The 16,264-nt window shown below is 32.7% G+C and overlaps 1 protein-coding gene across 2 annotated transcripts in view; it reads right to left on the bottom strand.

Annotated features, from left to right (window-relative positions):
- Positions 1-16,264, bottom strand: part of LOC130452813 (pleckstrin homology domain-containing family G member 5) — a 363,306-nt gene that overhangs the window by 300,693 nt on the left and 46,349 nt on the right. The window contains exons 2-3 of one of the 2 annotated variants that reach the window (XM_056792270.1): positions 8,762-9,766; positions 356-431 (exon numbers count right to left, since the gene is read on the bottom strand). In XM_056792270.1, the coding sequence (XP_056648248.1) occupies positions 356-431; positions 8,762-9,745 (1,060 nt within the window). In that variant the 5' untranslated portion in view covers positions 9,746-9,766. Of the gene's footprint in view, positions 1-355; positions 432-8,761; positions 9,779-16,264 lie in introns of both variants that reach the window. The other variant, XM_056792271.1, reaches the window with a different exon arrangement.

Genomic DNA, 16,264 nt, shown 5'->3' with positions numbered 1-16,264 from the left:
CCGGTAACATATACATAAACTGGACTGTTTGATTAGATGGAAACATTTCACGATATATAAACATCTTAAGTTCAGAAGAGAGATTTTAAATTCCTATTTGAAGATTCAGGATAACCTTCAACATCAAAATCCATCAATTTTGATCTAGTGCTACCATATGGTAACGTCGGTAGTGATTTGATATTATTATTTTTTTTTTTTTGAAAACAGGTTAAGTTCTCTCTCTTTCTTATTTCATTTTATGCACTTTCTGATATTTATTTCAAAATATACGTTCAAGTTTACGACTTTAAGGGTTAACTGTATAAAGTACATGAAAACAAGCCATTTATGTATTAATAATAGAAAAACTTACTTGTCGCACTTAGTCTATTGTTTTCATACGCTGAAGACAATCTAAAGTACGCCGGTCTTCGAAGATTGGGCGATGTCTGAAAAAAATATCTATTTTGAAGACATTGTTGGCAAATATATTAGGGTGGGCCTCCAATTTTTCTTAGCTACTATGAATATATCGTTCAAGATGACAAAAAAAATTCTAAGTTCTTAATATCAATATTTAGAACTGCCGCATCGTGATTTTTGATTTCCCATTTGAACTATACTGGAATTTTTTTTAATTTTAATGTATTTCGAATTATTGTGTGGTGAAAAGAAAAAGATATTTTTGTGGACAATTGAACGGCCTTCAAAAAAAGTATGAAATAATTTTTCTTTAAGTCAACTCAGTTAAAAGTTATTCGCAATTAGGCTGAGGCCGCACTACGATTTTTTTCAGCAAGCGGTTAATCGCTACAACTGCGAAACCGCTTGAGACGCACACACCACGATAAAAAATCGCGAAACGACCCGCAGTGTGAAGATGGATTTCAAGGTAGCAGTATGTGTTGTTGCACTGATAATAAGAAATAGAAAAAGAAGACGTCAACGCAAATTTCGAAAATATTGGATCCATCCACTTACTGGGCGTAGATTTGAGAAAGGTTTGTTTCATAAGAAGTATCAAAGCTTAAGAGGCCATCCTGATAAATGTTTTAATTACTATAGGATGTCAGTAGCCAGCTTCGATAAGATTTTACAAATTGTGCGTCCGTACATCACCTTCATGGATACAAAATTTCGCAAATGTATTTCACCAGAGGAGCGCCTGTTTGTTCTACCGAATACTGACCAAAAAACCGCCCGCGTTTACGCCAGTGCGTGCGCGTCAACCAAGTTCTATAGATTACAAATTTTGCCGCGGTTTTTACCCGCGATTAAAAACCACAGCGGTTTAACCGTAGTGCGGTCTATGCCTTAAACCTCTCAAAATCTACAAAAAATGTCTTAAAAACAATATTTTGTTAAATACAAGTCAGCAAAAAGGTTTTCGAGACAGGTCACCATCATTATTGAAGTACCCTGTACATTTCATATGAATGATGAATAATGGAAACATGGAGAGTAAACAATAGATGAATTGATGTTACTGTTATATTGAATTTCTACTTTATCCTACAGAGCCGCCGCTAATCACTAATAAATTCAAACAGATCTACAATCCCTATTTTCCGCATTGTTGCAGTCAAAGTGGGAATTCTGTTCTGCTACTAAGCAAATAAATTAGTCTAGTATACTCAAATCACCACTTCAAAAGCAGTCTAATTGTATTTTGTATTAAAACTGAATCTTGCACTTGACTTTGAAATTAAATTTTCCATTTTGGTAATCGAACTTGAATGATAATTTCATTCAATTAAAATTTATTTCATATGTATTATTTATGAACAGAAAGTATTTTCATTTTTTGTTATCAATAGATACATATATTCATAATTATTTTAGTAATGATTTTTTTTAGAAAAAAACCTGAAATTCAGTTCTGGAAAAAGCTAATTCAGGACCATGTGACGGATGATTGAAAATGTTTCATTGAAATTATTGTCAAGCGCTGTCAAGGATTATAAACATTTCAGAAGTCAGCAATTCTCTCCACCTGTTTCGAATGTTTATCCGTAAACTTAGTAAAGTTACAATAAACAGTTCCAAATTAGAATCTATTGAAATAGCAAACGGCAGGTTGTATTTCTGTTGAGCCAAACAGCGGTTATGCAAGAAGTATCAATGCTTAAGTTAGTTCCAAAAATGTTTGCTCTTCTTCAGTTTATGTATATGTATAACATCTGCGAAGTACATTATATTGATGCCATATTTACATAGGGCATGTACATTTTTAATCCACAACGAACTCTGAATCAAACTAGCATTTCGTCTACTGTCCAATTCAATACTTGAATCAAAATCTTTTCAGAAAATAAAGAATTCCAAAAGGAAAACGGCGTAGCTTCTTCACTAAGATCACTTGCTCTACATTTAAGAATCAATTATCTTTCTTCTTCTTCACGTTTTCGTTTTCTAAGTTCTGTTTTCATTATATTTAATCTTGAGTCATGTTCGGTTTCATGAATCCACTGTATCAAAGTTTCTTTTAAGCATTTTATCACCAAAACACTAACAAAAAGGTGTCGTCGGACAGATCGCATTACACTGATTTTGATTTCTATTCTCCGTCTAAATTCCGTTAGAAATTCTAAAATGGGGAATAAGAAGCTCTCCAATCACTTGAGGATTACATGGTGTGACCAGTAGACAAGGCCAAAAAAACGACTATTTTTTTAAGGATACTGTAAAAATATTAGGCATGATGATAAAAGCCGTTTCTTTGTGAGCGTGCCTTAGATATTGATTTATTTTTCCAATTTCACCGAAACGCAAAATTGAAAAAATAAATCAATGTTTAAGGACGACAAGGAAATGCCTTGTTTCATATTGATTTACTAAGAGAACTTTTTCCTAGGACATTTAATTTCCTATAAGAATACGCATCGCTTGGCCCAGTCTGGTAACCGTATTGGTTTACACATAGTTAACAAATTTTCGCGTCTGTCAAATTCTACCTTTTCAGTTAAGGGTTATCTTCGCTTTTTACATCGCCCCTCCGCTGAAATGGTATCATAAGTCAAAAAAAAATCTCTTTTATATATATATATATATATATATATATATATATAAGATATATATATAAGAAAATGAAAAATCTCATTTTAACTCATTTCATGTGAATAGTAACTTTGAAATCTTGTGAGTTATCTTCCGAAAAGTAAGAATTAATTATGAACGCTTATTACTCGATAATTAGTTCTTAATGCTTCTAAATTTTTTTGATTTTAGGTCTCTTCTGATTTTTTATCAATCTTTCAAAAATTATTGAAGAAAAACTTTTAAACAGAAAAGTCCTAAAGTCAAGAGCATTTACAAGCATTAATATATCAAAAGGTCTAAGAAATAAGAAATTTAGTTAGATTTTTTGATTTATGACATAATTTGGGCAGATTTGCGATATGTAGAGCTTACAATATTTCTCTTTTATAATTTCCTTGAGGATTGCTGTTCTGGAAAGATATGTTTTATTGATAATTTCAGATTTTATGAGAATTATTAATCTACCTATATATGCTTTGTCTCCCAAAAACGAGAATCCTCGACAAAAACTACAAATTACTTCATTCACTTCCGGAAATATAATAAGCTATAAATTTATTTTTGAATATAATTTAGTCAAAAATTATAATGTCCTTCACCGCTATTGGTGTGAAGATATAACTCTCAAAAAGAATTATTTTCTTTGAAAATAATGGTTTGAACATCTAAAGCTTCTGCACCTATCTACAAAAATTATAAAGGCTGGTTCACATAATAGTTTCTAAATCTAAATTCATTATGTAGTAAAAATTATAATGTTTCATTTTTTCATGTCCTTCACCGCTATTGGTATGAAGATATAACTCTCAAAAAGAATTATTTTCTTTTAAAATAATGATTTGTACAACTACGGCTTCTGCGCCTATCTACAAAAATTATAAAGGCTGGTTCACACAACAGTTTCTAAATTTAATTTCATTATGTAGCAAAAATAATAATGTTTCATTTTTTCATGTCCTTCATCGTTATTGGTATGAAGATATAACTCTCAAAAAGAATTATTTTCTTTGAAAATAATGATTTGAAGGTCTAAAGCTTCTGCACCTATCCAAAACATTATAAAGGCTGGTTCAATCAATAGCTTTTAAATTTAATTTCTTTATTTAGTCAAAAATTATAATGTTTCAGCTTTTCATGTCATTTACCGCTATTTGTATGAAGTTATAACTCTCGAAAAGAATTATTTTCTTTGAAAATAATGGTTTGAACATCTAAAGCTTCTGCACCTATATACAAACATTATAAAGGCTGGTTCACACAATCGTTTCTAAATTTAAATTCATTATGTAGCAAAAATTATAATGTTTCAGTTTTTCATGTCCTTCATCGTTATTGGTATGAAGATATAACTCTCAAAAAGAATTATTTTCTTTGAAAATAATGGTTTGAACATCTAAAGCTTCTGCACCTATCTACAAAAATTATAAAGGCTGGTTCACATAATAGTTTCTAAATCTAAATACATTATTTAGTCAAAAATTATGATGTTTCAGTTTTTCATGTCCTTCACCGCTATTGGTATGAAGATATAACTCTCAAAAAGAAATATTTTCTTTTATAATAATGATTTGTACAACTACGGCTTCTGCGGCCTATCTACAAAAATTATAAAGGCTGGCTCACACACTCGTTTCTAAATTTAATTTCATTATGTAGGAAAAATTATAATGTTTCAGTTTTTCATGTCCTTCATCGTTATTGGTATGAAGATATAACTCTCAAAAAGAATTATTTTCTTTGAAAATAATGGTTTGAATAACTACGGCTTCTGCGTCTATCTACAAAAATTATAAAGGCTGGTTCACACAATGGTTTCTAAATTTAAATTCATTATGTAGCAAAAATCATAATGTTTCAGTTTTTCATGTCCTTCGCCGCTATTTGTATGAAGATATAACTCTCAAAAAGAAATATTTTCTTTAAAAATAATGATTTGTACAACTACGGCTTCTGCGGCCTATCTACAAAAATTATAAAGGCTGGTTCAATCAATAGCTTTTAAATTTAATTTCTTTATTTAGTCAAAAATTATAATGTTTCAGTTTTTCATGTCATTTACCGCTATTTGTATGAAGTTATAACTCTCGAAAAGAATTATTTTCTTTGAAAATAATGGTTTGATCATCTAAAGCTTCTGCACCTATATACAAACATTATAAAGGCTGGTTCACACAATCGTTTCTAAATTTAAATTCATTATGTAGCAAAAATTATAATGTTTCAGTTTTTCATGTTCTTCATCGTTATTGGTATGAAGATATAACTCTCGAAAAGAATTATTTTCTTTAAAAATAATGATTTGTACAACTACGGCTCCTGCGCCTATCTACAAAAATTATAAAGGCTGGTTCACATAGTAGCTTCTAAATCTAATTTCTATTTGTCTTTTTGTCTTACAGAATGCAAAGAATCAACTGAGAAATTGAAATTTCAGCGTCTGAAACTATTTTTCTATCATTTACTCAGATCAATAGCAAATTTCAGACGCTCAAATGTGTCGAATTTTGTATGAACCGTAGCCCGTATTTTTAAACTATTCAGCCGTAAAGCTCGCTAGAGACAAAGCGATGGAAAAGAAATGCCGTTTTTGGCTTTGAATATTTGATTCGTGAAATCCACTAACATCTCAAAGTGTGGTTTTATTCTTTGCTAAGCAAGAGTGAAAGAACTTGTAACTTTTAACGCTTCAACAAAAATCGTAAACACTAAATAACTTTCAATTTATTTCAATTCTTAGTTAATGAACCCAAATAAGAAATACTCCAATTATTATTATACACCACGAGTCTGTGAATGGGAATAAATTCAATACTACAAATATTAATTTTGCTGTCCACTAGCACGGAATGTTTGGTACTTACGGCTTGTTCATGATATCATTTCAATTTTGAAGTAACAAAATAGGTATTTGTTTATTTAGAGCGTAAAATAACAGATTACTGCTCGAGACAGAATGTTGCGATCTTTCGCTTTTGAACGGTTGAACAACCGATGTAGATGTACATGATGAATACAAAATATTCTGGGCTTTGTCAATACTGATACTAATCGCGTCTACTATATTATATCCTTTTATGGAACTTGATTTTTTCCAGTCTCCATGACGTTTCAATTTAATCAAATTGGCACCTGATTTACTAATATTCAGTATATACAATGCGGTCCATATGTATGGAGTAAATTCAATTTTAGCGTTATTATGTACTATGTGGAAAAACCCTGAAACATGTCGATTTTTACTCTTAAATTCGCAGTTTCCAGTATAAAAATATTATCCCCCTCCAGCACTCACTCTGAATTATAAGCACTCCCTCGAAAAATTTAAATGAGAAAAGAGGTGTGCCACCAAAGTTTTTTGATTACCTGAGAAAATTAATTTTTAAGATGGGTTATTTTGTTAGACTATACAATAATGCTGATTTAAAAGTTAGGATAACGGAACAAATTGACCTCTGAGGTCATACAAAATGTTGTACGAGAATTCCGCATTGTATAACGGATACTAAGAATACTGGGAAAAAACAGAGAAATTCTCCGAAATAAAGAAGGAAAAAAAACTGCCTATTTACTTAATCATAGGCTCCAAGTACCGACTTCTTTAGCTTATAGTTGACGGTAGGATTGATAGTGAACCGGTACTCGGGAGAAAGCGAATGTCTTGGCTGAGGAACATAAGAGAGTGGACAGGTCTGAAAATATAAGAGATCTGGTTCACACAGTAGCGAACAGAGATGCCTACTAAAATTCATCCAATAATAGTAGATAGATAGCAGGAGAAGAAGTATAACCCAGCATGTGGCCAATATTTCACATAAAAAATCTGCTAGATGAGAGCACAATTAAAAACTTATATGAGATATAAGAACACATTAAAATATTTCTGAATAAACTATTGTCGAACATCGTGTATTACATGAGAAAAAATAACGAAAAAGTTGAAATGTAGGAAAATTTAGTTGGTTAGCCGAAAAAAACGAGTTGATAATAAATTTGATTGAATGGCAATGTTTTCTGATGAAGATGGTTAGGTTATCAATTCCCATAATTTACATTTATGTGCAGATGAAAATCCTCACGGTAGAATTCAAACAAATAATCAACGTCAATCATTGCGATATTGTGTGGGTAGGAATAGTGGATAATAATTTAGTAGGTCCATATTTTTTTGATCCCTGATAACCCTGAATGGCCAGCGATACTTACAATTTCTACAAAATGATTTCCCATCCATGTTATGTGATATTCCTCTAAACAACTGTGGTTCGTGCAAGATGGAGCCCCTTCCCACCTCCTAAATGATGTAAAACATCATAAACATTTTTTCTGATAGTTGAGATGATCGGGAAGGTCTATTTGCTTGGCCACCATGTTCCAACACAATGAATTATTTTTTTTGGGGATCTCTTAAAATCATGGTATAAGTAACACTGTAGACTCCGGAAGTTTGTATAAGTGCAAGGTAACCAAATTTATCTAGATTAATTTTTTTTAATGTAAATAACACGATGTTCGACAGTATTCAGTCCCATTAGAATTAGATGTTTGGACATCAACCATTAGAGATTCATAATGTTCGATTGTGAAATTTACAAAATATACTTATATATACTTCTGATTTCGCAATTTTAACGGCCTATAACTCAGATACAAAAGGTCTCACGATAAATTTTTTTATGTCGCAGCATCATTTTCATGTTATCTTCACACTCCCGAATTTTCTGCATTAAGTTCCGGAACACCTTGTATGTATAGTTGACACAGTGGGCTCCGTTCGAGGAACGTGCTTTCAATAAAGTGAAAACCGGGCATAGACATAGTGCTTAAGGCCGCTTGACATGATGCAAGACAACATGCAATAAATTGCATTCAATTCCTTGCAAGATCAAAATATTACATAAAGGAATATTGCACGTCTTTGGACATTATGCAAGTCTCTTACCATTGCATCATGGTTGTCACTAATCAGAATTCCAAAAGTAAAATTAAACAATTTCCTAACCTCAAACACTGCTAATAATTATATCTGCCTCTGCCTTGCTTTTAGATTTTGATGGATAGTTTAGCTAGAGAATTAGACGAGAAAATATGGAAAAATTAGTTGTGAATGGATGAAGAAATATTTGAAAAACTCCTGAGGAAAATAAAACGTAATATACGCAGTATATAAACTTATTTCTCCCTAAAATTGAAACTTAGATGACGACCTAATCGATAAAATTGCAAGTGCGATATCTTGCATGAAAAAATCAGCTCAACTTCATCTGCGCATGCTTTTTTCAAGCAATCTTGCGTCTTGCATTGCATTACACGTTGTACTGCATCATGTTTAGCGGCTTTTAGAGGAACTTCATCTGCGTATGCTTTTAATCAATAAATAATGCGTCTTGCATTGCATTACACGTTGTATTGCATTATGTCAAGAACGAATATTACGGTGATTAACTCTGACTTCCATATCTGTTCCATCACGACAATACGCCTACTCATTCGTCTTCAATTACCCTCTGTTCCCAACCTTAATAAAATGGCTTGATGGAAAGCCATGTGAGACAAAGAATGTCAAAGACAAATTCGTGTTTCACGAAATGTTACTATGCAGAAAAATTGTATAAAAATATTTTTTACAGTAGAGTAACATCTTAATTAAAAAGTATTATAGCTTTCCAAAAAGAATTTTATATTATTCTACCCTTATCAAGACACTTTTGCAGATTTATATCAAATGAGATATATAACTCACCTTTTCTATCATACTTTGCGTCCTTGCTATATATCCTTTACTGTCATTTCTCCCGGCCTGCAGGTTAACAGGCTCATATCGAATATCGTTAAGAGCATCGTAGTTAATGAAACTTAAGTCGTTATAACTAACACTGATATCTGTTTCGACTAACGATTGGAGTGATTGTCTCCATTCTTGATTCTTTTTGTCTGTCAGTTTTTCCCGTGACGGAACTTTCACCAATTTTTTACTCACATCCCGAAAACTGAGCGATCGTTTGAAATAACCCGTAGGATCCTCTGTGATATTTACTAATTTTCTAATAAACGAAGGAGTCCGATGCATCACAGATTTTTGTTGATTGTGTTGATTCAGTTCTAGGGCGGAGGCGTATTTTTTAGTTTTTCCCAAAGTGTTGGATTTAAATACCGGTAATTGAGGTAAGTTGTCGCGTTTCTCTTCTTCTTCTTTATTTTCTCTGAATTTTTTATCTTTTTTACCAAACAACGAATTGAAGGATATTTTCTTTTTCTTCTTCTCTTTGTCTGGAAGTTTTTTGAGTTCCATTTTGTTATCGTTTTCATCTACGACGTATCTTCTATCAATGACGCTTTCACTTACAGCTCTTCTATGTAGATTTACTAAATTATTGCGACATTCAACAAAATCTCCACTGAGATCATCGTCTACTATAGAAACTCGTCTGTTGTGAGTTCTTTGTTGTTTCTCTTCCAAACTTAAATTGGAACCTCGTTTCATTATTGTTATAGGATCAACGATGTCGATAGCATTATCACATATATCATTCAAAATGTATCGAATTAAAGCCTCGGGATTATCTTCTTTTCTATTTTTATTTGAAAGATTAGAATTAAGTTGATTCTCGTTACTTCGAACTTCATTTACGGACATTTTATTATACAGTAAACAGTTTTGTTCTCCTCCGACAGGCTGATCGTTGCAAATCTTGGTTGACCTGTTGCATGAATCCTTCGCTACCATATTCAGGTCCTATGTGAGAACCTTGAAGAAAAACTTACAGTTACAAATAAAAGTGATAGATCTTGTGAGAACGTAACACCCTGTTGTTCACAAAATTCTTTTTTATTTATTATTATGTAAACCTAATCCAAAGGTATTGCTAAATCGCTCTGTATTTAGGGCTAAGTCGATCTATTTGAGATTTTTTTCAAGATTGGCTATCCTTATAGAACGAATGAATGAGATTTATTTTGCTATTGGTTAGCTTATTTTAATTTGTACGGATATTGCAAATCGAAAAAATATGTTCGAAATTGTCATTTCTAGGATGCTCAATCGGTGCCAGGGAAGCAAAGTTTTCTCAGAAAACGAAGATCTAGAACAGTCAAAGATACGGCCCCTGGGCAATATCAATAAGGCCCGCGATCGCAATGTATCATATAAAGAATAATCATGTTTTTAGAGCTCTTAGACTTCATTCGATTCGTCTACGTATGTTTTAAATAGTCTTACTCAAGTCTAAGGATGTTTATAAGTAATTTCAAGGGCAGCGTGGGCCTAGACAAGTGAGAGAAAAACACAGTATCGCCATCTCTTAGCAGCAAGTGGAAATATCCTATTATTTTTGTCGAGTATAATAGAATCTTCCACGGGCTTCGAGTCTAGACGAGAACCTTCTTTAACCATATAAAACGAGTGCGTCGACGCGACGTGAGTGAGTTGAGTCGAGTAATCAAAGCGATCCTTTGGAGAAGGATTTTAATAGTACGGGGAAGTAGTTATTGCGCATTTGTTTGTGTCGTGCTCGCGATATCCATAATTTTTGTGTCGAGTTCCATAATGGTTTGGCATAATCTCACAAAAACGTAAAGTCGATAGTGAGACGAGTTTTTGAATCTAAATGGTAAATTGCATTTTTTCATAGAATTTGAAGAGACACTATGATACGAATCTTAAGTCAAAATTCGATTGTTACACTAAAAAAATAAGAATCGACAAATTGTCATCTTTAAAATCTAAACTTGAAGGTCAACAATCGATATTGACCTTCGACAATCGAAACAAAAAACCTGTCACTGATGGTGATTTTATTGAAGACTGTATGTTGAAAGTTGCCGATGTTTCATTTCCATCTCAAAAGTCAATAATTCAAAATATTTCGCTATCAAGAAACAATCTTGCTTCAAGAATTAATGATTTATCTCAAATTTGGTTCTTCAACTGAAGGAGAAAATTAAGGAATTTACAAACTTTTCACTGGCTATTGACGAGAGCACTGATACTGTTGATACAACTCAACTTGCTGTTTTCATACGATGCATTAACAGTAATTTTGAAATAACTGAAGGACTATTAAAGCGCGTCCCATTGACAGGTATTACAACAGCAAATGATATTTATTCTGCAATTGAGAATTTGATAGCAGAATATAAACTCGACTGGAATATAGTTAGCAGTATAACTACGGATGACGCTTCTTTTATGGCTGGCAAACATTCGGGCGTTGTAACTAAATTAAAACAGAAAACATCAAGGAATTTTGTGGGATTTTACTGTATAATTCATCAGGAATCATATTATATACTTATATAATTTAATAAATAAAATTTTGTAATAATCCAGTTCATTTTTTTACAGATATACTCGGGAAGAAGACTTTTTAGTGTATCAACTTTTAAAACTTTTAAAAAGGGCACCATTGATACCAGTGCATAAGCAACAAAGATTAACTTGTGCATCGGGGCACGAACAGTAGCGTAAGGGATGGAGATTGTCGTTCTATATTATTTTTAGATACTACACCAGAACAAATTAGAATAAATCCATTGAAGCCCCGGTATCAACGGTTTGTTCAATAAATTTATCCTTCCCCGGAGATATGATTATTATCCGAACAGGAATTTTTTTCGATGACATTTGTTGAATTGCATAGAAATACATTTCATTATTTTGGTGTACAATTTTAGCATTATCTGTAACAATTTCAACAAATAATCGTCGTCTATTCCATTGGTTTTTCAGAATACTTCACAAATCTGAAGTGAAAGTAGGACACTGCTAACTGAATTCCCTGTCCAATTTGACCCTCAACACCTCTATCGCGTTGAAGTCGGTCGACTACCATCACTTTCAGTGCATTTTATTTTCTAATTCTTCTAAATACTCTTTGCACAACTTCGAGGAATGCATGGGATCGTTATCATGCTGGAAGATAATTTTTTATAGTCTTCTTCCTTCAAAATTCCTTAAATTTTTACCAGGTCTCTATAAAAGTCTCTCCCTTTCTTCATGCGTCCAATTATTTTGTTCTTTAGCCCTCTCTTAATTTAATTTTGACGTCTTAAAAAAAGTTTCTTCATTACCACTGTTACCAGAAGACCAGCTTCTCTCAATCTCCTTTTCAGGTAATAAAATACAGATAAAATAGATACATTGATAATAGCTGTTATCAATACAATATGTTTGTCTTCAGCGGTCATCATTTTTCGGGGCCGCCCTGAACGTTTTCTATCGCTAAAGATTTTGGTACATGGTACATGGAGGTATTTTTAATTCGACGGCAATGGTACGGTTACTTAAACTATGAAGACTTGCCATAAACGCACGAATTTCAACGGATAGTTCCTTTTCTGTGCATTTTAAAACTTACAATTCTGAATTTTCGAGAACGAAGACAATTGGTATAAGAACTTAACAATATGAATAATAAACAAATTAGCCGGAACTTGCAAGTTTTAACTTGTCGCACTTACCGACAAAATAGAACCTTTGCTAAATAATAAAAAAGAGAAATTTGTTAACGTGTATTATTTTGAATTGTATTATGTGGTAGGTAAAAACTCTTGACTGGTAGTATATATACCTGTCAATGGCTTGAATATTATTATCCTTGAAAGTATATGAATATAGTTCAGTTTTTTCTGTTAATTGTTGTTTAATATTTCATTTCTCATAGAATAACGGTCAACTATATCGTGAGTGTAAATTATATTGAATAAACATATAATAGATAATAATGTGATATAAAAGAATGTTTGCATGATTAGTTTCTAGAATAATTTAGCTAAAATGCAAAACATTGGATCCACCCAAGTACTCCAACGGAACAAAAAAACCAAGCCCCTACTTTCTCATAATGGTAATCTATAATAAAATATTCCTATCAATTTTTTAGAATCAAGCAACTCGTTGAAGCTACTAAAGATAATATACTAAGTGACATTAGAAATGTTACACCCATGAGAAATAATTAAGGCGCTATACTAGTGTGACACTTTAAAAAAATCAATTTTTTCCCGCCTTTTTGATAGGTTATACCTTCAAAAATATCCTATGCAAGCGGCAAGGTCGTTTCTTAGATAGTTTTTGAATAACAGCGCGTTCTAAACAGCGTCCGCTCCAACTGTCTATGGGCGGAATTTCGGCTTTAGCCTGAAGTTACTTGAATCTTTCGTATTGTGAACAGTACATAGGTAATATTGGGGTTCTATATAGGTGTTAATGGGCCTTGAAATATAGTATATCGCCATTTCAAATATATTTTGGAGCCGTTAGGCGTTGTTGTCGAAGCGTCTGTTCAGTATACTCTCACTTGTCGTACACTACACAACGCAATGAAAATGAGTAATGTCTAAAAAGGCTCTCACTATAATCCTTTATCTAGATCGAAGTGTAAAAAGAAAAAAAAAGCCGCTAAAAACTTTTACATACCGGAGATAACGAAATTGCAGTTGAACAAACGTTTTTCTCAGTTATCAGTGCAATAAGTGCTTTACGAGTTATTTACAAAATTTGTAAACAAAAACATCAAGATTAATCAAACTAGTTTAGGATTTTAAATATCTGTGTCATGTAAGTGCGGTATTTCGTATGAGACAAACCTTAATCTCTCAGCGGGAATTTTTCGTGAAAGAAGAAGGTGTATTGTATGAGCGAAGCATAGCTGATTAACCATTATTATGTTAAATACAATTTTATCAAGCAAAAATCGATAAACGCGTTTTTCTCAAATCGACATTTCTGAAAATTGCTGACATCATAACTCAAAGAGACTCTGCAAATTTAAACTGAGTTGTCTTGAATATATTTACTATACAACGACCTACGATCTTTTTGATTGGTTGGAAATTTTCAATTTGGTATACCCCAAAAAACGACACTTTTGTTAATTTTTTATATTTCTCAAAAATCGTAGGTGTAGGAAATACCTTCAGCTTTTAATAATCTGTTTGAATTTTTTTGTTCCAGTTACTCATTCGGCAGGAATCAAGTCAGAAGTTGTGGAACAGGCAAATTAGGCGATTTTGAGCTAAAGCCTTAAATTAAAGGTTTTGGGATATTGAATAAGTCTACATCTCTAACAAAATTATGGGCACGGATTTTTGATTACCATAACAAAAAATGTAGAGTACAAAATTCCTTACAAAAAAGTATCCTAAGTATTTGTTCCTAATTTCAAAATTTTCATCTAAAAATGGACTTATACCCTCAAAAATATTTGGAATCGCGATTAACTCGTAAACTACAAGGAATTCGATAAAAAGTGCTGGAGCATAAAATTTACAGTACAAAATTCTCTACAAATTGGTTTTCTAACATTTTTTTAACATTAAAATTTTCACAATAAAATGGGTATATGTACATTTTGAATTGCGTATAACTTGAAAGCTATGAGGATTTGACACACACTGCTGGGACAAAATTCTGTCCAAAAAAGGTTTCATTTTTTCCTAACCTCAACATTTACATTATAAAATGGGTTTGATGCTCAAAAATATTTTGCATCACGAATAACTCGAAAACTACGTACAATTCGAAAAAAATACCGAAGCCAAAACTGTAGAACACAAAATGAGTACCCACATTTTTGTGAAAGAGAAACTATTAAAAATTCTGTGAATATTGAAATAATAATCAACCGAGAACGAAGATAGTGTTCATGATCGCATTTTTTGAAAGTTAGTTTATTTGAAACCAACAAGTAGTTCATGTATGCTATGTACATGTGGTCAATAAACCTCTTTATCTCGCTGGATTTTCGAAAATTTCCGTCTAAAAGTATGCTAGCTTACTTGAGTAGAAAATTCTTTGAAAACGAAATTGTTTTCCAAGAGTTAGAGCAGTTTCCACGTGCGCCTGGAACTTAGATTGGCTTGAATCTGCACTGGCGGGAATTTGTGAGCGGATCCTCCGGCTTTCGGAGTTTAGGGAGATTAATTCAAAAATAGTGACTCCCACAAAAAATGACTGAAGTCCTTTGTAGAAAATTGTGTGCTCTACATTTTTTGTTCGAATATTTTTTTTCGAATTCTTCTTCGTTTCCGAGTTAATCACGTTTCAAAATTTTTTTTAGTTATAAGTTCCAAAATTTCGAAAACGCTTGCCCATAATTTTGTTAAGAGTTGCTAGGCTTATTCAGTATCAGAAAACCTTTGAAAATCTAGAAAATAAGAAGCACCCAATTTAATTTTGGGTAATCCTATTTTACCTGTACTATTGTGGAACTTTTTATTGGCACCTCCGAGGACAGTACATAACTCCGTTATTTTTCAATATTTTTATAACAAAAATATGCTTTATTAAGTCCAGAAACTTAAAAAAATTTTATCTAGTACTTTCTTTTAAAAAAATTCATGGGTTACACTGTTATAATCACTGATTTTTTAAGAGGTATAGGATTTTATTTTGAAAAAAAAAACACAAAAAATTTGAAAAAATTCCTGGAATCTTTATTGGAATCGATAGAACGATTAGTATAATTTAATGTTTAAAGATTAATTCATGCAAATGTTAGCCGCGGCTCCGCTTTAGATAGTCCATGCGTAAGGTCCAATTTTGGCACCCTCTCTCCAGCTTATTTGCCGGTATTTTACGAATAAATGTTTCAATATTGGCTTCCAGTGCGTCAATTGTTGCTGGTTTCTCCCTGTAGACATTAGCCTTGACATTTCCCCACAAGAAATAGTACAAAGGCGTTAAATCGCACAATCTAGGCGGCCAATTGACGGGCCCCAAACGTGAGATGAACTGTTCACCGAAGGCGGCTCTCAATTTGGCCATTGTTTCGCGTTCCGTGTGGCATGTGGAACGTCTTGTTGAAACCACATGTCAGACATTTTCAATTTTTCCATTTTGAGAAAAACAAAATCGTCAAACAGTGACTTTTTCGGGATGTATTGGTAGCTTTGCAATGCTTCTGGCTGGTCTTCCCTCCAGAAGCGGCAATTCCGTTTGTTGACGTATCCATTCAACCAGAAATGAGATTCGTAGTTAAACAAAATATTTCGATAAAAAAAGTGGATCTCCTTCCAACTTTGCCAGCGCACATTCACCAAATGTTAGATATTGTAGGAGATCGTGTGGCGTCAATTCTTGTACCAGCTGTATCTTATGAGGATTTACACTCAAATCCTATCGCAAAATTTTCCTCATATTGGAGTAACAGGGGTCCATTTGCTGCGAATGGCGGCGAATCGACATTTCACGGTCGTCAGTAACACTGGCAGATACAGCCGCAATATTTTCTTCGCTCCTCACTGT

The sequence above is a fragment of the Diorhabda sublineata genome, chromosome 2 (genome assembly GCF_026230105.1).
Source record: "Diorhabda sublineata isolate icDioSubl1.1 chromosome 2, icDioSubl1.1, whole genome shotgun sequence".
NCBI classification, from domain to species: Eukaryota; Metazoa; Arthropoda; class Insecta; order Coleoptera; family Chrysomelidae; genus Diorhabda; species Diorhabda sublineata.
Note: the sequence above shows the minus strand (reverse complement) of the source record. Positions and strands in the feature narration are given on the sequence as shown.